Below are 22,718 nucleotides of genomic sequence, written 5' to 3' on the forward strand. Positions count from 1 at the left end.
TCTCATCTTATTTTTCTAAAGGACGTGTGGCTCCTACAATATTGGAGTTATCCAGTTGGTGAGAAAAACAAAGACGTCTGCAAGTGGATGCATCGAAATGGAGCTTGTTGCTTGCTGTAGTTGTTTTTATGGCGCATTCTACAGTCTTTTTCCAACTGTATTTTTGCATCTGCTCCTGATTCACAACAATTTGAATTAAATGCAATTTAAAGCTTAATTTTCTCTATATATGTCCTCCATCATGAAGAAAAATGCCACAAGAACATCTTAAAAACACAATTTTTAAAGTTTTTTTTTTGCATTTTTGAAACTTGTTTTAGTGACAAAACTTGCCTCATCCTGCCTCAGAGGAGATGAAGCCGAAGCGTCCTCATGCTTCTCTTATTCCGAGGCAAGGCCAACTCTTCCTCTCAGTGAGATGCAGGCGGATACTGTCACACTTGCTTATCTAATCTCACCAATTGATGACTTTTCATCAGCCACTTTTTTTTTCTCTCCACTGGCTGCAGCTGACAGTGAAAAGAACCTCTATTCTTCTTTTACCTGTGAAGGACAACGCTGCATTTAGCACACGTGATCACATGCCTTATAGTTCCCTTTTAACAAGCTAGATTAGGAAAATTATAAATACAGTGACAAATAGAAGCCAAAAAAGACATCAGGTCCATAATGTGATACAGAAAAATGAGTTTTATTCTCATGTTAATGTCAACATACAAATCACATTCTTTTCAAAATAAAAAGAAAAGTTTATTTCCGTACCCGACATCTAGACTCTTTAAAGACCATTTTTCTAGATACACAAGCATGTCATGTTGCATCGTCTATCTTTAGATAAACAGCATTGTTGCCTGTTTACTTTTTTTTTTTTGAAGCCAAATAGTCAAAACGGTGGACAAGTTTTCATTTGAAAAACTGTGCAAGAATAGATCCCTTTTTCATAATTCAAATAAGAAGCGATCCTTTTTTTTCTCGTTCAGAATAAAAGGCCATTAATGAAATGTAAGGAACTGATGTGATACATAAAAACATTTAGAAATTACAGTAGAAACTATAGTACCTATTCATATTCTGGAGGAAAAAAAAGTGTTCACAGAAAAACAAGTGCAAAATAAAAGGATAAAGTTGCCTTAGTGTATTTTGGCACAATAAGATATACAGGATATGGTTTGGAGGAAGGGCAGCAACATTTTTTTACTTTTTTTTTTTTTTAGTTTTCCATTTAATTTTTCCTGTATTATAAAAATATGAAACAACAATGAAGAGTCACTAACACTTAAATGGAACAGAGGAAAAATCCTTGGAGGTGTTACCCTGCAAATTGTGTCTTATGCGTACATCAATAGGTGACTGACAACCAACTACAATTAAAAAATAATAATAATAATAAAAGCATGTAAATACCTGCTACAACATGAGTTGAAAACCAGACATACCTAGGCTTATAACCTAGTAAAAATACATTTAATATGTAGTTATATATATATTTTTCCTGGTATATCTACATACTGTATATGGTTTTATTCCATATTGTTAAATATATGTTAAAGAGATTGACTGATAGTAACACAGTGGTCTGTCTAGCCCTGGAGTGCGTTCTGAGAAGTTAACCTGTTGGCTCCTCCTCCTCCAGTCCACCTTCAAATTGGCTGCAAAGATCATTAACGCTTCTCAGTCCTGGTCTTCTGAAGCCACTGCCTGACACGATTTACCCAATTCCCCTGCTCCAGGTGTGCAGGGAAACACGAAGAGCAGGAACCGAGAAAGACGCGAGCGATCTGAAAACGTGTTGCAGTGACCCGCCTGGAAGACTGGCCAGGTTTCTTCTCCAAAGGCACTTCTGAAAGGCCCTTAAACTGTCCACACGCCCAGCTGCTACGGATGCATAGAGCCAGCGACGGCTGCTGGCAGGCGGCTTCAGTGACACCACAGCTACATTTGACAGATGCTAACAACCGTGATCCATTTCAAAGCTAATTCAATAAAGTTAAAAGCAAAAAAAATAAAAGTTGTCAGTCATTAAATGGGTGCATAACTGCAAACAAAAACAATTAGTTTACAAAGATTACTGAACTTCATTAGTGTTGAGGTTTATGACGGGGAGGCGGACACGCATTCAAGCTAATATTGAACATCAATATTCAGACTTAAATTGTGACTGTAAACAATGCAGCATTACAAATACCCCACCAGAAATCCTTAAGGAAGACTGATTGAACTTGTTGATATTCAGTGCTACTAATCAGCTCTGGAGTTTGTCAGAAATAAAAAGGAGGCTCTGATAACAAACCGAACCAACATTTCTAAACTAGCAATTTGCACAACTAGCCCATCGTAGTGTAATAGCGCATTTTAAAAAAAGAAAAATAAAAGAATATTTAGGGAATGGCGAGGAGACACAGCTCACTGTAGTGGCGGCCTGCGTCCTCTAGGGGCAGCCAAGTGGAGTCCACAGGACTTTACTTTGTTCTTGATCAACTATAGTGATGATCTGAGTGCAAATGTACGGGAGGGTGCCGCCTTGGACAATACCTGAGGACAGAAAATGCTGCTGAAGCTTTACTGCTTTAAAAAACATGTTTTTTTTTTGCATATGAATATTGACAAACCTGTGAAAAATTTGCTGTACTCTTGCTCTATCTTCTGCGCACACTCAAACTGCTCCTTGGAATGTTTTTGAGACACTTTGTCCCGCAGATAAATTGGATCTTTCTGTTCCCTGAAAAAAAAAAAAAAAAAACATTAATAATTTTCTCAATTGAGCTTATCGACTTCAAAATACCAGAGGCCCCTTAATGTGTGTGTTTTTTTGCATTCGATTGCCTTTCATTAGGCTCGTAATCACCCATAGATCAAAACACTTTGCTAAAGCTCATTATTTCAAAGTGTGGCTCGAGATTAAAAACTCCTCTAAAAAGAGTTCTAACTGTACTGAAAAATACTGCATAAACAAGTGAGAAAAAATGAAAGGGTAATACAAGAGGACAGTTGGAGACCGACTTCATTCTCACCCCAGATTTGAAAAATGAAAAAATAAGGGGGAGGGGTTTTTTAAGCTAATAAAGGCCAACGTAGTGAGCCAACAACCCAGAGTGACACGTTCATTCCAAATCCATCACCAGGACGGAGTTTGCTGGATTTAATGCTAATTACAGTCAACCACTGTTTCCTAACTTCCAAGTCCAGTGGAAAGTAGACTTGGAAAACGAAAGCTACGAGTCATGCTAAAGCTAACACGATGACGACCGACCGTCACAGAATCAAAGATGGGCGGGGCTTTTATACTGGAGCTGCAGAGGTTAATGACGTAAAACTTCTGAAATGACCCGAGACTTACACCAGTTAACCAATCATTAAATTCAACTGTACTACCTCGTGTCAACCTGTAGGGGGCAGCACAAAGATGGTTTTTCAGTTATAATATCAGGAACTACATTTATTTTAAATAATCCAAAATGTGGCAAGGACCAACAGACATCCCTATTAAGGGGTCAACACCCAAAACAAGTTTATTTAGTGTATGGTTACCCCTATAAAAGTGAATGTCAAACAAGTGTAAAAACAACACTGAGAAGGAGCAGGGAAGCCGGGTTTTTCCATCCGTTCTTATCTGAAACCGCATCCCCTCTTACTTGATCTGCTTGGCGTTTTTGTAGCGTATGAAGACGACGATGGGATAGATGTGGACGCTGTGGAGTCTTTCGATGGCGTGGGGGGCAATCTCAAGCAAACAATGGCAACCCTGAGTCCAAAGAGACGAGAAAACCATTTTAGAAACAGTTCTTTAAAACCATTCAAATCTGATGTTGTGCAATGAAAAGCTGAAAAGCTTATCGCAAACAAATGCAGAAGCCACTTCAGTCAACCTGATAAAATCAGATGAAAGAAAAAAAACAAAAAGACACAAAAGGCGCTACCTTATCTGTTATTTCTTTTATAGAAGCGACAGTCGTCACGTCAAAATGTCCACTTCTTCGCTTGTAGTCGATAAAGAGGCAATCTTTGACGCCACGCTCTATCGCTTGCTGCGATGCCTTCATTACCTCTGCACAAAACAGAAAAGAACGTTAAAATGATTAAAATAACCAGAAGAAACCCCAGTTTTTAGTATTTTTAACAGGTTATTGTAACATTTTTCTCATGATTGAGGACATAAATAAACAAAATTAAGATTAAAATTGAATTTCTGAGTATTTCTTTATACAAAAATTGTTGTGAATCAGGTGGAGATGAAAAAAAGACCCTTGAAAAAGAGCTCATTTGTGACAGAAAATACACAAACTCTATCTGTCTATCAATTGATCTATAAATAAATGGATATATCCTCACCAAGTACACATCTACAGAACTTCCCAGGAGATTCTTTCATCAGCATCTCTTTCACCGGGTCACTGAGAGGCCCGAGTATGAGCACTGGTCGGGGTGAGGTGCACTCCACTTTTTGGACTCGCTGGTAAGCCAGGCTGATGCAGTCTGACAAAGAACGGAGACGCACATCAATAAAATGTACAGGTTCGAGCTTCATTTAAATCAGATATTGAAGCCGTCTCACCATCAAAGAAAGGGATGGAGTCGGTGCTGATGGTGTCCAAAGCCACCGTCTCTTTGCTGTCTTTGGAGCTGCTGCGTTTGTGTTTCTGCTTCCTCCTGAAGAAGGACCTGCGAGCTGCGGCGGAGAGCGCCTTACTGGAATCTTCTTTCATTTCCGTCACGCTGTGTCTGCGGTAAAACTCTTGGTCCATCCTGCATCAAAACAAAGACTTCAACTGAGTGGAGTCATTGTAACTGTGCTAAAACATCAGAATGATTCGTGTTTCAAAGAGAAAAAAAACGGATCTTTTTCCACTCACATGTATTTGCTGGGGATCTGTCCTCTCTGGATCTTCTGTGCGTTCTCATCCAGCTGCCAGGCCATCCATGTTCCGAAGCTGCCCTTCGGCAGAGACTCGTCCACGTACAGGATGTCGTCCTTCTTGAAATTGAGGTCCCCCTCGGCCTCCCCAAATCTGTCGTAAAGTGCTCTGTTGGAGGAGAGACATTTAGAGAAGGATTTAAGAGGATTAACGCAGAGTAAACAATAAAGTAATAGATAAGTAAAAGATTTTGAAACAAAGGAGGGGATCAGAGGAGCGACGCTAGGAACTAACAAATGATTAAAGTCTACCGTATTTATCGGACTATAAGTCGCTTTAAGGTAGAAGCAGCAGCCAAAAAATGTAGAATAAAGAAAAAAAAATCATATACAAGTGGCACTTTTGGGAGAAATAACTAGGAAGGTCAAACTTTGTGTTAATTGCTACCAAGTAATTACATACAAATTAATGCATTATTGTTTTAGATCTTGTGTCACTGTATTCCCTTAATGTGCGATTGTGTCATTTATACAGAATGAACACAGGAAAACGGCTTAACGCCACAACTACCATCGACTCCGTGAGGGATAAAGTCAAACGAGGAGTGGATTATCATAAATAAATGGGGTAAACGGAGGGCTGACCGCTTGGACTGTGGATAAGGCACGTCTAGATATATATTGTAGAGCTACATAATGAGAAGTTTGAAGTAAATATTTTTGGATTGCTCAGAAAAGCGTTCATACCGTTTTTGATGTGTTAAATTAAAGCGATCTGGACCTGATTTTTTTTTTCATTGTTTTGATTTGATGAGACTGAAAAAAAACCTTAGTGGTGTAAAAGTAAAGGTTGGAAGTCTGTAATAGTAAGAAAACTTCATGAAGCCACTTTTTAAATTGTATTTTGATCTTCTACTTGGCCAGTTTCATAAATTTAAATCAAAATACCTAAAAATGAGGCTTTTTACAGCAGTTATTAGGTTTGATTAAAAATAGATCAATTAGATTCATTAATTACATATCATGGTTAATTAATTTATGTTGCCCAACAATAGCTGGGATGTGTCTCTGAAAGGGAAATAGTGGTTAAGCAAATGGATGAATGGAAGTTTAGGTCGAGAACGCTTGGATCAATCTGCTGATTGAGTCACTGAACATGTCACGTGCCAAAAGCTGGGTCCCTGATTGGTCGATGCGATCTATCGACCTCGTCAAAGTTTAAGTTTTTTAACACAACACCTAAATGGCACTGCTGCTGGACAGACACCGTGCCTGATGCTCAAATCGCTTTGGAGTGTGAACACAGCTCAACAGTTTTTGCTTTATATTTATTTAAAAAAAAAAAATCATGTATACGAGTTGCACCCCCGGCCAAACAAGCCAAAAAAAAAATGCAATTTAGACTCTTAAAAAAACGGTAATTGAAAAGAATCTCTTGATAGTGTAGGCCTCCCTTATGCCTGAACTCCATCTGTGTCTGCACTTACAGCAGACGACATCAGGTGCTCGTTTCCCCGTTTGAAAAAAGACGAGTGCAGCAGCTGTGACAACAAGCAGCAAATCAGAGCCTGTGCTGGAACCTAATTTCTCTTTTAAATAAAATCACCTTCTAATGACATGGAAAACCCTCGGGGAATAGAATGGATTAGAAAACCTAAATTAGCGGTGTGAAACCATGACTGCAGCACCAAAGTGGATCTGGAACATACTTGGTTTGACCACAAAGGGTCCGGCTTATCTTAGGCGCTCTGAGTAACGGAGCTTAGGGATAAAGCTGCTATCGGAAAATTCTTTTTATAGGGCTCCAACGGAGAAAACTCAGACTGTAGAACTCTTCGCGGGATAATAAAAAGGGTTAAATGGACAGACCTAATGTAAAAGCCGTCTCCTGGAACGTCTTTGATGGTGCTGAAGTCATCGGGCCGATGCTGCACCTTGAAGGTGACGGTCTCTGCTGGCTTCAGCATCTCCACATACACCTCCTCTGCCGTTTTATTCTTCATATTCACCGAGTTATACTGAAAAGAAAAAAAAACAGAAACATATGAGCTTAAAGTAATAAAAGCAAAGTGAGAGAGAGCAAGAGAAATGTTTACACAAGAAATCATTTCCTCCGACTGTGAGAGCTGCACTCGCTCTCAGCAGCAGGAAGTGTTTCAGTATTGATTCAGGTCGTGTTCTTGGAAGGAGAATGTGAGGAAGAGATTGAAGGACAGATTGATGTTGTGCCTTGCGATGACAGAGCTGGACGCCAATTTGGACTCTTGTAGTAGCGAGGAAGAACATGGCGAGAAAAGTTTATCATGAATTTGGTACAGAGAGAGGGTGAAAATAGACCAGGAATAGATCAATAGAGAGAAAAGGAAAACACATGAAAGAAGATGCCTGCATTTAGTTGAAAAGAATTGAAAGAAGTGTCTTAAAATAAACATAAATAACAAGACAGCATATTTTTCAGGTATTTTCGGTGCTCATACTTCCAAAATAAGATCTCCAGCGAGAAGCCCCTCAGACCCTCTGGCAGGACTGTCTTCATCCACGCTCTCAATGTAAACACCCCGCAGATTCCCCCCACACAGCGTGACTCCCACTTCCACCCCGGGCCTGTGCACCGTAACCAGGCGGGGGTCGCACACTTTCCTGCTGCCCTCTGATGGCATTCTGGGAGAAGACAAGCATTGCCGGTTATGAAGAGGAAAACCCATCCAGGAGTTGTTCTTGGATATTACCTGATGAAATTGCGGGGGCTAGTAGTGGGTGTGGTCTGTTTGGAGGACGGGGTGAGAGTTCCCTCGTCCTGCTCGCTGAGAGTATCGATGGTGGAGTGATTGTCGGGTGTGGCGGCGCCGCTGCCCTGGGGAGTCGACTGATTGCTGACCGGCTCCAGGCGGGAGCTACCAGACAAACAAATAAGTGATTTAAAAAATATATTTGTTGCAGTTTACTAAAAATTCTCAGAGACTGATCAATTTTTTATCAGCAGCTTTCAGTGAGAAACCAACATCACAATGTTTACCCTCAAAAGGTTGGAAACAACTTTAACATTATAAAAATACTTTTTGTTACATGTACTAAACTGTAATTTTCTTCTGTAAAAACCATATATGGAAGTAAAAAAAATGTCTCACTCTGCTTTTTTTTAATTGTTTTTCTCGTGACAACGTGATCCACTATGTTGTTATCATGAGAAAACAAATTTAATTTTCTTGTGATAAGATTCACCATCTCGAGATAATGAAAAATGTTCTGTAGCGTCCCTCTCTTCCTTTCCCGCAGACTTCCCCTGTTTTTAAGTCTCTTTATTTTGCGGTTAGCAACAAAAACAACAGAAGAAAACTCCACAAAAGTTGCTTTTTTTTAAGTCTATTTTTTGATTTATTAGTGGATCTCCACTCCTCAAGCGTCTTAATTGCATCTCGTGCACCCTTACCCTCCTTTTATTTCCCTTACACCCCCGACGAATGACAGAACCCAGGGCTGACGAGCGTCTCTGCGTGGTGCGTTCAAGGAGCTCCAGACATCCACAGCAAAACAAAGCAGTTCATCAGAGAAAATGTCAAACACCAGCAGAACTGATCCATTTATAAATTATTGATTTAATAGTGTTGACATTTTTTCTGAAAAACTGCTTTATATAAAGTAAAAAAAAGTATCGTAGCGGATAGAGTTGGGCTGAATGGCTGTTTGGGTCCAGAGCTCAGTGAACACACCACACAGAGATATTTGACGCCCCTGAGTTCTGTTAATCAACCTGTTTGTTTGGAGGTTTTAGGGAAATAAAAGGAGCGGGCTGATGCATGAGATGAAATGTCGGCGTTTGAGGAGTGTAGATCCTGTAATAGATACAAAAAAAGACTAAAAACAACTTTTGGGGAGTGTTTTCTCCTGTTTTTGTTGTTAACTACAAAATAAAGAGAATTAAAACAGGTAAAGTCTCAATGTGTTAGAGAGGGAAAGAGAGAGGGGGAGAATACAGGATATTCTTCAATATCTCATTTTTATCTACACATATTTGACTGTTGTGTTTGATTCTAGATTGGAATTGATTTGCAATTAAACACTGTATGATATGCAAAAACTCCAAGTAAAATAAGAGTAACTCAACAATTTTGTATTTTTTTGGGTGTGAAATTGACTTTTTTTTAAAAATAATTTTTAACTTTTATTTTTTTAAAGTTTGCTATATATCAGGGGCGGAGCTACAGGGGAGGAAGGGGCCCAATCAGAAAAAAGCTTTGCCCTCCACTTACCCCAAATTTTTGAGCCAATATTAGTATGATTTCAGACAAAGATACATTAATCATCAAGATTCTTTTAACAATTAGTAAATAAAATTAAACATGTTTTCATTTGCCATCATTCCAAAGTTTTCTGGCCCCCCTATAAAAAATTCAAGCTCCACCACTGCTAGCTTATCATTTCTTGCTACAATAAGAAAAATCACTTTAAAAATGTATGTTTGGAGATGCTTCTACTGCAGAGACGTTTGTTGCACTAAAACACATCATCTCCATCTTTTTTTGCTGGATTTTGAAACATTTGGTTTGTCTTGATGCTGTGCAACAAAGCAGAATAAATCCAGACATTCCGATTTGCTGGAAAACTATTTGCAAAAAAAGTCTCAAAAACAAATAAAAAAATTCAAAAGTAGGATATTTTTTAAAGGAATGAACAAAGATCCGAAGGAAATCCCACACTTGGAGAGGACCGTTACCTGGAGCGAGAGTGGTTGCCCAGCTGGTACATGTGCGGGTTGTACTGAGCCATAATGGTGATGGTGTCACACTGCTGGCCGATGATGAGACGGGCCTGCTGCTCCGTGGCATTCCTCAAGTTGATGCCGTTGAACTGATAGAACCAGAGGAAAATACATTCAAAAGCAAAGCTTTAGGAACTTAAGTCAGTATTACAACACAAGAACTATACATCCAAAATAAATCACCATTAGTAGAAAAAGTCGTCCATCCATTTCTAACATCTCAGTTCTTACCTCTAACAGCTGGTCTCCATACTCCAACCCAGCCTGGTGAGCAATGCTTCCACCCGTGACTTTAGACACAAAGATTCCTCCGTTCTCCCCGCTGACGATGGAGATGCCGAGAGGCTCTGCACCTTTGTGCACGATGACGTTGCGTGGTTCCTCCAGGTACGGTCTGTTGGAAAAGAAGGACAGGCATGAATGGACAACAGTTTAAAAACCACAAGAGTGGAAGAAAGTGATAAAAAAATATACCTGGACTCCAAATATATATCACATTTTTAGGGAGTATTTTGTTAGTAAATTTAATTTAGCTGCTAAAATAAAAGTTTATCATTTTTTTGGTTACAAAGTATTGGATTAGTCAAGTGTAGATATATTTCTACCTGTCATTTCGAATGAAAGACTAGAAGAGAAATTCATTCTGAATGCATTTTCATAACAAAATGGCTCAGGACATGCCTTCTAATTTCATGAAGGCACACAAAAGGAAATGAACTGCAGCCAGAGACGGGGGGAAATAAAGTGGCAGTGTACAAATAGGACCATGACCCAGAAGCTGGATGCTGAATAGTAATTGCATTGCATAACAAACAAACTCAAGAGGAAAAGGGCGTCTTAGCTAAAGGCATAAAAAAATAAAAACGCATACATGCATACTGTCCATGTCTTCAGTGAGCGTGAAAGGGACATGCACTGAGATTCAAGTGGGTTTACTGGGATGGGAGTACTGAAATTTAAGAGTGGGTAACCACCACTTACAGGGACATGCACTGAGATTCAAGTGGGTTTACTGGGATGGGAGTACTGAAATTTAAGAGTGGGTAACCACCACTTACACCACTGCTACATGCAGACATTTCTAAATAAATGTTGGCAAATAAAAAAGATCCAACTTTTTTTCTATCCAACATTGTGCAGGTAAACGTCACTGCTTTGTATTGTTGTTTTTACATCGGTGTGGAAAGGTGAACTCTGGGGAGGGTGGGGGCATTCCCTGGTTGGTAACACAGGAAGCAATAACAAACCTGAGGCTCCTGAGAGAGGAGAACCTCGGCCTTGCAGCCAGAGGAATCCTTAGAAAAGAGCGATTACGGTAAAGAGATCTGAAAGCGGAGGGTTGCAAAGAGGCAGGAGGAAGATAAGGAGAAGAGTGGGGGGGACACGTATCATACAGAGACAGTAACAGACACACAGCTAAAGTAACAACATGAGATCTCCAGTTTCAGATTATGGAAAAATCTAGGAAATTATTAATCGTTTCAGTGGCCATTGTATCTTGTTGCTAAGCAACAGCTTAAAAAAAAGGTTCCCAGAGGGTATTTAACAAGCATGTCATAAACTGAAATCCATCGAATATATTGACAAACCATATTATATTGTATTAGCACAAACACAAGAATCAATGGCTTTAATTAAAACAAAGACACACAGAAGCACCAACATATGAATTAGTCAGTCAGATGCTGTTAGTGTGTCAACTAAACAACTAAAGCCCATCTCCTGTCGTACCGGTCTTTCCTGCGCTCCCCTATCGGCACAGGACTGACTGAGATCCGGGGTAACGTGGAAACCGAGCCCTGTGATTGGCTGCTGGCAAACGAGGAAGTCTCCAGATTGAGAGGAGACTGAGGAGGCGTGATGAGACTCGGACTGCTGCACTCCGAGTGTGAAAGCGAGCCTTTGTTTAAAAAAAAAAAAAAAAGAAGACAAATTTAAGGCTTGTAAACATAAATTTGACTGCATTTAGAATACGCAGAGCATACCTCTGTCTGAGCCCAGCATGGAGCGGGGGTAGCGTGGAGTGGAGGGGATTTTGATCCTCTCTGTGCGGTACTGGACATTACTGGAGGAACCTGAGGAAAAACGGTGAAAGAGTGACTGCTTTGAACGGGTCTGCAGGGAGAGACGGGCACCGAGTCTGTGGCCCTTCATTTGGAGGTGCGAGTGCGTGCGTGTCAGACTGACCGAGCCGTGCGCTGGAGGGCAGTGAGTTTGTACCGTGAGAGGCTCTGCTGCTGCGGGACGACGAGTTTTCAGAGAAGTCACCAGCGCGCTTCTGCTGGCTCAGGTCCAAACTCAGCCGGCCCTGGTGCTGAGGGCTGCAGGGAGAGAGCGCGTTCATTTGTTTAGTATTAAACTGCATCACTGAGCTGCTGTGGAAATCTAAAGTCAAACTATTTAAATTAAACTTTCATCACGAGTTTGTGACGCAGCATTTACAGTATTTTAGATTTAAACACTTTTTGTGTAAGGATAAGTAGATTTCACAGCAAGAACTGAATCTTGAGAAGCTTTTTTTTGTGGTAGAGGAAAAAAAAAACTTTAGATGCATCAATCCCAATCAATAAATTATTGCGATTCATTTTATGAACTAAAATAATTTATGAAAAAATTTGAAACATGACTGACCTTCCTTCATTATCGACCAACCTCGACCTCCCTTAGCTTTCATAGTGTCGAGGGTCAATTGGATAAAAGTCACGCGGTGTGAAAGTGATGTCACCAAAGTTAATAATGTATGGAACACAACAAATCAACAAAATCAATTTGCTGCTAGATAGACACTATTTATTTTGTTTGAGAGTGTTTCATTAAAGCTGGTCTAATGATAAAATGTAAAATTATCTTATTTAAGGTTGTTGAGTTTTTACCTTTTGATGCTGTGAAAGATTTTTGAATATGAAGGGAAATATTCTTCATTACATAATTTTTATGCTCTGAATAAAAGTTAAACAAGTTTACTGATCTTGTCTTAATTTAAAACAGAACTTTGATGTAGAAAAGTGAGTCATATTGGTCTAGTGTCTTGTAGTTAAGAGAAAGATTTCTAAAAAATGCAGATCGGGATGCATTGATAATTGTTTTATAATCTAATCGTTGCCTCCTGAATCGACCTGTACTTGTTTAAGATTTTTTTTTCTGTCTTGCAAGGAAAATAATCTCATCCTGAAGGTTTTTCAAAAGCAAAATAATCTCAGTACAAGAAAACTTGTCTTAGTGAATCGATTTCTTTACTTAAATAAAAAAAATTTCCTAGAAAAGAAAATTCAGTGGGTTATATTATCAGAACACATTTCTGATGTCTTTATGCAACACTGATGTCACTATGGGTTCTTATGGGCTAAAATAAAAATAAGACACTTTTTCCTATCCTATTGGATGTTGCTCATGTATACAAAAATCATTGTGCAATGACAGGACTATAATTTAGATCTTTTTGGAACAAAAGGTTGGTCAATGTTAGGGATTTTTGTGTAATGATTGTTTACATAAATAGTTTTTCTCTTCCTAAGCCATATAATTATAACAAAGGCAACATGTTGTAAGAATATTAGAACTTACATTTATAAACTAAAGATAATTCTTTGGTGTTTGATGATATTACACTAACACGGCAAAAACTGAAACTCAAAGTAAAGATAATGTGTTTAAAAAATGTATTTGTTGTCTTGCAAGAAAAAAATAATCTTAGTTTGAGAAAACATGTCGAGTTCCTAAAATAAGAGTTCTTGATAAGAGTATTTTTCTTCCCCCTAAGGCTGATTTTTTTTTTGCTTATTTAAAGAACTTTTTTCAGATGTTAAGAATGTTATACTTTTCTAGAAGGCCTCTTTTTGCAGTGTATTAAGAGTAAGTCTATTTCATTTCAATAGATAGTAACTGTTGGTAACCTGGTGTGAGTGTGCTGGTGACATATCTGAGACGCCACAGACGGACAGTTGCTGGTGTAGACGCGATGACTGCGGACGGTGTACACCGGATTCCTCATCACTGCCGTCACCGCGGGGCAGGGGGACAGACCCCGGTGGGCCGAATCTGACGGGACAAAGGCAAACATCCAGGTAGAGATCAGCCTGGCTGCTGGGGGTGTGTGGGTGTGTTGAGGAGACTCACTGGGAGGTAAGGTGCCGTTGTAGGCTGTCGGCACAAAGCCGACGCTGTGTCTGTGAGAGCGGCCCGGGGAGGAACGCAGCATGTCTCTGGGCTCCGGCGAATGCTCGTCATTCGAGTAGCTCTGTCATAAATCAGAGACACAAAACTGAAATTCTCTCAGCTGAGTCAAGAGGCGACTCAAGGGGGAGTTTTGCACCATTTGTTGGATGTACAAGGATAAAAATACATGTCAGTCACTCAGCAGTAAAATGAACATTTGTCCATAATGACCAATAGGTAAACTAGTTAGGGAAAAAACATTAAAGTGTTTACTGAGTGGGGATTTTCATCCCATAATCTGTGAATTACAGACATAACTCACTTGAAAAGTGGGCAGAGTGATGGTTTGAGGAGTCATCCTACGCCGGAGGGCGGGGGCAGATTTAGGACGCGGCCTCTTCACCTCTGGCTCCTCCCCTCTGGTCCGCCCGATGTCTTCATCGCACGACTTCCGTGACGTCAGGACCTTGCCCTCCAGGAAGTAGTGGTTTCCGTTGCGGTCTCGTTCTCGCTCGCTCCTCTCCCTGTCTCCGGCGGCCGCGGGGATGACCGCCTCCCCCTTGCCGTCGGAGGTGATGGTGCAGTCGGAGGCGGAGCTGCTTTGATGTTTGTGTTTGAACTTGAAGGAGTCGCTGCGGGTGGGAGGGGTTGGAGGGGTCGGCGTGGCGGTGGATGACGAGGACACAGACTCGGTCTTCGACGGCTGAGGAGAGTGTGAGGCTGCGGCAGAAATCTGATTGGCCGCCATGAAGTCCATCTTAGATGAAGGCGTTTCGGGGCGTTTGAAAGTGTCTGGATCGAAGATGGACTTTCTCTGCTTGGGGGATTTATAGATGGAGAGTTGGGCGGCTGTTGTGATGGGACTGGAGTTATCTGGAGCGACCGACATCCCTCCCACCATCATTTTAGGCCAAGTGCCCCCACTGTGCTTCTTTTCCAGAGCCGTCTCCATAGTGAGGCACTCGGAGGGAGAAACGGGCTCAAACGGCAAAGACGAAGGTCCTTTTGTGTATGGACAGCACTCCTGGAAAGCACTGGGCCCATACCGCCCAGAACCCAAGTCGGACATTGGGCGGAGGCTGGAGAAGGGTTTGTTGGTGTCGCCGTACATATCGTCGGCTTCCGCTCTGACCTTCCTCCTCTCCCCGGACATGCTGCTTGTGCTCGCACTTCCGAGGTCGGGGCAGAAGATGTCGGTCTGGGTGGAGCTGTTGTGTTTGAGGTTGCGGCTGTTCCTGGAGTGTATCTCCGACAGGTGGATGCGTCCGTTGGACTTGTCGCACGACTCTCGCAGACTCTCGTAGATGTTCTGCCCCGATGTGCTGTGAGGGAAAAACTGTGGGGGGGGGGGCACAAACCAATCAGCCACACCACTCTAATGAGACAACATGTCAAATGACTCCTCAACCGAAGCTAACCTGTTGTGGAGAACATGAAGAGGAATGTTCCTGGAAGTTTGAGTAAAGTGACTCACCTTCATGAGAGAAAGGCTCAGAGAATCCCTGCAGCTCCTCAGCAGAGCCTCACACTCCGTCACAGACTTATTATCCAGAGCAATCCCATTTATCTGTGGAGCAGAGACACCATAAACATGGCAGGTGGTTCAACATAGAGGCAAGCATGTTGGTTCCCTTTGACATCCTTCTAATGGGACTGTATACCTGTTTCAACTAGGATAAAGGTACAAGAGATGCAGATTTACAATGTAATCGATTTTAATAATGTTTTGTTCAGTTACAATGAGAAACAAGAACACTAATAATGAGAACTTAATTCATATTTTCAGCATAAAGTTAAAATATCTCTGAAATGTTAACCTGACAAACTTTTTAGTCCCTTTACTGTGACTGAAAGTAAAAAAAAAAACAAAAAAACAAACAAAGATTGAGTCTGAATTCCTTCAATACTCACTACAAAGTGCAAATATAGTATTCTATAATCCATTTCATAGTGCTGTTGGAATCTAAAATTCCTAAATCCAGCGTCCTAGATATTTCCTAAAAGCCTCTGGGAAACCCGGTCTGCATCGATGCTCACTAGAGTGGCGAATATAGACCACAATGCATTGCGTTTGAACACATTTTGTGGAAAATTATATATTTTTCTATAAACCATCAAAGTTTTCATCATCAGAACTCAGTGGATTCATTGTAAAATGATCACATTTATTAAGTTTTTACTTCAAATTAGTGAAGTTTTGACATTTGATAAAAAATGAAAAAAAATCGGTTTTAGGATGCAGGGCACTAGACAGTCCTGCAATTTATTGTTTCATAGTAGTTAGGGAGAGAATTCATAATATCTTCTCTAAAGCCAAGAACTGAACCAGGAAAGAAAGTAACTTTTAATGTTGAAGTATCACAAACCAGACAAAATGATTAGATTTAAGGCACTTATAATAAGATGTTCCAGTTGTCATTATCAAAGTTAGTAAAAAAGCCATTTTGGCCTTTTACATTAGTATAAATGCTGGAGACGACTGAACATGTGTGTAAAGAGAATTCAAAGACAAAATTTGAGGTTTCATTTTTACTACCAGGAAAATATAATTCTGATACTTTCCACAATTACTAATGCAGATCTGGCTTTACCACCACTACCTCAGATGTGGAATTAGAGTTCTATTTTTGACATTTATCCTTTCTCCTTCCTGAAGGAGGTATTCTGCAGATGTGTGCTTAGAGACAGCTTCTACTTTAACTTTAAACACCTAAACCCTCTTTATCTGGATTTGGAGTATCTATACTAGAAAAGGATTAAAAACCCAAGGAAACCTGAGCAAAGTACAGAGAGGTCAGAACACTTGAGAATAACTCACAGCGATGAGTCGATCTCCGACGGTAAGAGAACCGTCTCTGGCTGCAGGACTTCCCTGAACGATGGCGGCAACAAACACCCCGCTCTCCAGACCGATTCCACTGTCTGAGACACAGAAAACACAGCGATGAAGACAGAAAATCAACTAAAGTAGTGAAAATCCACAAGAACTGATCTGCTATTTACTGCTGTACCTTTATGCCCCATGAGATTGATGTGAACAGGAGTGACCAGCCGCCCTCCAAGAGACTTCCTCCTTCGTACCACCATGTTGATCAATCCTCCCCCATTAAGGACAGCCTTTACCACCTGCTTCCTGTCCTTATTTGTTAAGTCGATGTCGTTAATCTTCAACAACCAATCGTTCACCCTGAAATCAAAAGGAAAAGAGCCTTTCAGGAGACTTTTAATCAAGCTTTCAATCGCTCATGAAGGTGACTCGTACCTTAACCTTCCATCTGCTACACTTCCTTTGTCCACCCTTGTGACAAATATTCCACAATCTCCTGGTAAATATGGATCATTTACCCCCTCAGCGATGTCAAACCCAAGTGCCTTCAAATCCATGTCATCCTGTAAACGCCAGGAACGAGAATCAGTCCGAACAAAACTCATCATAAAGGTCAGCTTCTCGTATGAGGACGTGATTAAAAACACGGATCTTACTCTGCCCTTCTCAAACTCCACCACCTCCGTCTCCCACTCCAAGGAGTCGGTGTCTATGGCAGAATCGTGAGAGCTGTGGGCCATCAGCTGACAGAACCGAGCCTCTTTCTCCAGCTGGGTCTCCATTTTCTCCCTTAAAGAGGAGACACAGATCAACAGGTCAGATTTTTCAGGTAGATGACCAGAAAAAAAAAAAGAACCTAAAATTAAAAGAAATATTCAACAGTTTTAGTAAATATTTTATAAGAAAACTGCCATCACATGAATTAGGAACCAATTTGGAATTTAAATGAGAACTAAAAGTAGTGGCTCCTTTGTCAGTAGGATACAGAGTGCCCCCACTGAGACCTGCCTTGAGGGTGGTGATGACATTAAAACCCCACTGGAGCACTGTTCTTTATGGAGGAAAGAGGAGGAAACTAAAGCAGCTAAACAAAGAACACTCTACCTACCAGAGATAACAGAGAGAAAGGGCTCGACAGCAGGAAATGATGGCTAAACAGAGGTAAAAAAACAGGACAACAACCACTATTTTGTTTATGGAATTTTACAGTAAGATTTTCCTTCCTCTAATATATATATATATATATATATATATATATATATATATATTTTTTTTTTTTTTAAACCAATGGTTGATATAGACCAGAGAGGCTCATTACCTCGATCATACCCACACATGCTGTTTTTTTTAATACATAGTTGCAGTTAATTAAGAACAATAAAGAATACATGATGTTTTTAAAAATCCCATGAAAACCTTTTTTAAATATTTTTAATAATCTTTTTTAATAGACTAGATTGATTTGTGTTAACTACGTATTATTAAAAAATAAAAAAAACTCTTGCCTATAAAGAAAATACATTCTAATGATGTTTAAAATCTAGAGGATTATCCTGGTGTTTTTGATTAATATCTATAGTAATGTCTGTTGAGTAATTTAGCGAAAATAAAGAAAATATTTAATAAAATACCAAAACTGCGTAACAGAATTGCGGATGCAGATTCGAATCCCAGTCCTTTCATTGAAGAAATAATTCTAGAAACTGCAGTCGCAATGAGAGCGAGAGTATTTAGAAGTATTTGACACTAAATTAAAATAGTCACCCACAAAATCCAGAGTGCAGAGCTCGCTTGAGTTACCACGAAAGATTTGTTTATCCATGGATTTTTTGCATTTTTAAACAGGAATCAAGTGTTTTGTTGTAAAAGCATAATAGTTTGGTACTTTGATGACAACTAAGAGATTTTTTTTACTATCTGTGACAAAGAAAACTTATTTTTAATAGTTTGGTATCCATTTAATTCAAAATAATTGTCTGATCCACTTTAAAATCTGCCTTTTTATAATTATTGTGCATATTTAAGCACTTAAAAAATGCAGACTTCACATTACTTTACGTGTTAGGTGGATCTTTCAGAGCTCGTCTCAAAAGTAGCTCACATCCCAGAAGAGAGTGAGCAAGACTTTGGCCAGCAGGGGGCACTTTCACATGTTAAGCTAACATGTGTCTGAGCATTTCAGACTTCTGCCATCAAGATTCAAGACTTTTGGGCTCTATGATCAAACCACGCAGCCGTTGAAAGTTAAACTAGTTGAAATTGGACCAATCAGAGATTAGGATTTGGCAGTGAAATACGGTTAGCCTCTTTTTTTGATTCAAGGAAGTGCCACCCGTTTGAAAATTGTTGCAGTTTGTGCTCAGATGGCATCATTTGACACCAAAAATACAGAGTTGTGAAAGAAAAAGCCTGGAGGTACATTGGCACCACTTTGAAATGTTTCACCAAAACTCTTCCAACTATTATTTTTGTATTGGGTAGCGACGGTCCAGAGTGAACACTGTTTTCTAAAAGCGTATTCTTAATGACGCAGTAGCATCACATATGTTCAGATAGGTAAATTAAACCTCAAATGTTTATACTTTCAAGGAATCTACGTGTAGATGAATCACATTCCCTTTATTATAAAAATTTCCCAAAAAGTGGAGCAGTAACAAAAGCATCTCACTTTAGCTCCTTCAGCTCTCTGATTGCATCGTTTTTCTGCTTCCTCATGTCATCCAAGTTACGCAGAGCGTCGGCCAGATCGCTGACTGCCCGGTCCCTTTCTCGCCGCAAGTTATCACACAGAGTCCTGCAAAAAGAGGAGGAAACAGACGGTAAAACAGAGCGCAATTCTTCCAAATCCTCATTACCAGCCTTTTAAACAGCACTCGCCTTATGCTTTCCCTCTCTGCCACTATTTTGTCCCTCTCCTGGAAGGCCCAGTCCCTTCGACATTTGGCCACCTCGGCCTCCTGCGTAGCTTCCTTCAGTTCCTGAGACATGGCTTCATATTGTTTCCTCAGCATCTCGATCTCCTTGTTGGCTCGTTCCATGTCCAAGGTGGCGGAGTCTTGTTTCTGAGAACATACAGTAGAAATTCAGCAAACTATTTGGTAAATCTTTAGCACTTTGAATGTTTACATAGAAGTTAAACAAATGTAGAGATTTAAGAAGAAAACATAAAGAAAGGATGAAAAACGAAGTTTTTTATTGGACAGGAAGTAGCTTTGTGTTGACGTATTAACACATGCAACACAATTCGAGTTCGATCAACTTCTTTTTTTCTAATAACAGTATTTTAACAAACTTTTTTCCTCTTAAGTCATTTTTATGCATAAAAAGTCCTCAGTGATGACTCTGCTATGGCAGATTAAGATCTTAATAAAGATGAAGAGCCGTTTTTGTCAGATTTCTATAAGTGATTTTCAAAGAAACAGTTTTTTATTATATATCCAAATAAATCAAAATGTCGCCGCTATCAATTGTGACAGTAAGTTGGATTGATGTCATAGGTAGTTCTCCAAAGATTGTTCTCTCTTTAACACAAGATGTACGACATTTAGAAGAAGATTTTAAGTGCTTGGGTGATAATCTCGTCTGATTCATAGGCTGTGGTACAGATAAGAAATGAGAGGCAGAATAGCAGATCGTAAAGATATCAGCGGATGCTTTCAGGGCTCTGGGAGTTGTGCGGTTACTTGTCTGGCTTGGTAGTATTCTCGGAGCAGCTGGTCCCTTTGAATGATGGCCTCGGTTCTCTCTTTGCGGGCCACGTCCCTCTCCTCCCGAACCGTCTCGATGTCCTTGCAGGCCTGACTCAGCTCTTTTTGGGCTTCCGCTTTGTCCTTCACTTCATGACAGTACTTCTCCAAAAGCTCGTTCCGCTCACAGATGGCCCGGTCACGGTCCACCAGTGAGGAGTTCAACTCCTGTTCCGGAAGAAAAGGAAAGTGAGGAACGGGTATGTATGGATGGAAACACATTCAGAGATTTGACACAGACAAGAAAGCTCTACAGAAATGACAAATTTATCCCAAAAAGTAATGTAATCCACAGTTAGGACAATATTTCACAGTGATCTTTGACCCAAGACTGCATAGAAAGTTAATAATTATAATAAATAACTAATCACTTCATTAAATATCATCAGTTTAAGAATTCCCCACGTTGTTCCACCTTTCCTAAAACAATCCCACCTTTAAACTACATTTAGATTAAAACAAAAAAGCATTTTTTTCAGAAAATGTGCTTTTATGAGACAATCTAATCCCTTTTAAGAACAGCTAGATCCCCACCTGTTCCTCCCTCAAAAGCTCCTTTCATTAAATATCCTTCCTGTATTAATGTTACTAGAGATTAACTCTATCAAAAAAGTACCTGTCTGAGGGCCTCCAGCTCTTCACTCGCCACGACCCGCTCAGACGAGGTGTTTTTCAGTCGGGCCTCCGCTGCCTCCAGTTCAGTCTGCAGCTTATCCAGCTCCTTGATAACCTGGTCCCGCTCGCTCATGATGAGGCGGTACTCGTTGAACACAGAATCCCGCTCATCCTTGTACTTCTCACAGTCCTTGGCTGCTTTGAGCTGTAAATTCTTGTAGCGCGTCACTTCCGACTGCAGCCGCTCCATCTCTCGCTGCAGCTCTTTGTTCTGAGCGGACAACTTGTTCAGCTCCTGCTGAACCGAGTCAAACCTTAGAAAGACAAAAGTTTACTTCAAATATGACGTTTTCTCCTCGTCTGGTTATCAGCGTGGGGATGCTCTCACCTCCTCATTGAGGTAGAGTACTGCTGTTGGTAATGCATGGCTGAGTCTCTCTGCTTCAATAAAGCGTCCATCTGTTTCTGCAGCCGCCGGTTCTCCTCCTCCGCCTGTTCCAAGCGGCTCAGGTCCGTGTTGTGGTTAGCCACTTTCTCGCTGTAGCGCTTGCTCAGGGCGTCGTACTCCTTCTTTACACCTTCGAGCTTGTCCACAGCCGTGTCGTAAAGCTTATTTAGCACCTCGGATGAACCGTTCTCTCTCATTACCTGGAGGAGACAACAGATTTTATGACAAACAAATAATACATTTATATGTGCCGGCTGTATCTAATCTTACCAGCAGATGGCGTTACTATACAGAAAGGAATAATGTGCAATGATGAATGTCATTTCTGTCCACTGTCTGTCCGACTCTCCTGGGAGAGCTGCTGTGACCTGAAGGTAGCCTTGACCAGAGCTCTACAACCCAGACTTCACAGACCCTGATCATGCAGCTATGCAGAGAAGGTCACTTTACCCAAGCCCTTTAAGAAAAAATGCTCTGTATGCATTTACCTCTGCTTTGCTTCCCTGTGCTTATAGCTGCTGTGTGAAACTGTCATCCTCAGTAAAACGATACATGGGACAGCCCCTTGGGCGACCTGCTGTAAAGTATTTACAGCTCAGACATAACACTTGATGGCATTCCAGATGAAGAATCTTCAGTAAAACTTTCTACGGGGAAATCTCTTTTTTTGTATATAAAACGTGAATGTGTGTGTTTAACAATGACACAGCAATCTGAGAGGGGGGAGAAGCCGTACCTGCTGTTGCTGCAGCTGAAGGTCTGCCAGCTCTTTTTGGTCTTGGCTGTGCAGTCGCTGCAGCTCCTCACAGTTCTGCTTTAGGTGGTTGTGTTCTCGGACCAGCTGGGCATTGTCCCTCTTTAGAGTTTCCATCTCCTCTTTCAGCTGCGTCTGATCGCCCAGCACACGGCTGTGCAGCATGCTAGGAGGGGAAACAAAAGCCAAAGAAGCACAAACTTTAAAAACCATGAATCACATATTTGCAGGAAGAATCTAAAATGACATAGAAACACTAAACACTTCAGACTAACTGATTTTTATGGAAAACCTAATTCTAATATTGAATGAAAGAAAAAAAAAACATTTTTAATTAAAGTTTTAAAAGTGAAAATCATTTATCATAACAAAAAATCCTGACCATCATGTTGTCCACTTACTTTGATGACAGCTTTAAAGACCCACTCCGGTCATCTTTTGATCTATTCTGAAATTGTGGTTTTTAGCCAAAATAAAATAAAAAAATAATAAAAAACTGAGTCGTTTTCTAGGAAATAGTTTATGTAGTTTATCAGAAATTCTCTTGAGTTGTCGGCAGGAT

General features: G+C 40.4%; 1 protein-coding gene across 3 annotated transcripts in view; it reads right to left on the reverse strand.

Annotated features, from left to right (window-relative positions):
• Nucleotides 1–670: 670 nt before the first annotated feature.
• Nucleotides 671–22,718, reverse strand: part of dlg5a (discs, large homolog 5a (Drosophila)) — a 39,086-nt gene continuing 17,038 nt past the window's right edge. For 2 of the 3 annotated variants that reach the window (XM_024296595.2, XM_024296597.2), the window contains 29 exons: nt 22,139–22,322; nt 21,343–21,602; nt 20,956–21,268; nt 20,277–20,507; nt 19,471–19,655; nt 19,262–19,387; nt 17,250–17,382; nt 17,029–17,156; nt 16,778–16,953; nt 16,585–16,688; nt 15,241–15,333; nt 14,089–15,102; nt 13,728–13,848; nt 13,505–13,649; nt 11,799–11,932; nt 11,597–11,686; nt 11,343–11,511; nt 9,843–10,005; nt 9,567–9,700; nt 7,582–7,746; nt 7,330–7,513; nt 6,722–6,870; nt 4,851–5,021; nt 4,553–4,743; nt 4,330–4,473; nt 3,918–4,045; nt 3,633–3,742; nt 2,610–2,719; nt 671–2,532 (listed from right to left, as the gene is read on the reverse strand). In XM_024296595.2, coding sequence (XP_024152363.1) covers nt 2,429–2,532; nt 2,610–2,719; nt 3,633–3,742; nt 3,918–4,045; nt 4,330–4,473; nt 4,553–4,743; nt 4,851–5,021; nt 6,722–6,870; nt 7,330–7,513; nt 7,582–7,746; nt 9,567–9,700; nt 9,843–10,005; nt 11,343–11,511; nt 11,597–11,686; nt 11,799–11,932; nt 13,505–13,649; nt 13,728–13,848; nt 14,089–15,102; nt 15,241–15,333; nt 16,585–16,688; nt 16,778–16,953; nt 17,029–17,156; nt 17,250–17,382; nt 19,262–19,387; nt 19,471–19,655; nt 20,277–20,507; nt 20,956–21,268; nt 21,343–21,602; nt 22,139–22,322 — 5,359 coding nt within the window. In that variant the 3' untranslated portion in view covers nt 671–2,428. The remainder of the gene's footprint in view (nt 2,533–2,609; nt 2,720–3,632; nt 3,743–3,917; nt 4,046–4,329; nt 4,474–4,552; nt 4,744–4,850; nt 5,022–6,721; nt 6,871–7,329; nt 7,514–7,581; nt 7,747–9,566; nt 9,701–9,842; nt 10,006–11,342; nt 11,512–11,596; nt 11,687–11,798; nt 11,933–13,504; nt 13,650–13,727; nt 13,849–14,088; nt 15,103–15,240; nt 15,334–16,584; nt 16,689–16,777; nt 16,954–17,028; nt 17,157–17,249; nt 17,383–19,261; nt 19,388–19,470; nt 19,656–20,276; nt 20,508–20,955; nt 21,269–21,342; nt 21,603–22,138; nt 22,323–22,718) is intronic. The other variant, XM_024296596.2, reaches the window with a different exon arrangement.

Source organism: Oryzias melastigma, linkage group LG15, assembly GCF_002922805.2.
Source record: "Oryzias melastigma strain HK-1 linkage group LG15, ASM292280v2, whole genome shotgun sequence".
NCBI lineage: Eukaryota > Metazoa > Chordata > Actinopteri > Beloniformes > Adrianichthyidae > Oryzias > Oryzias melastigma.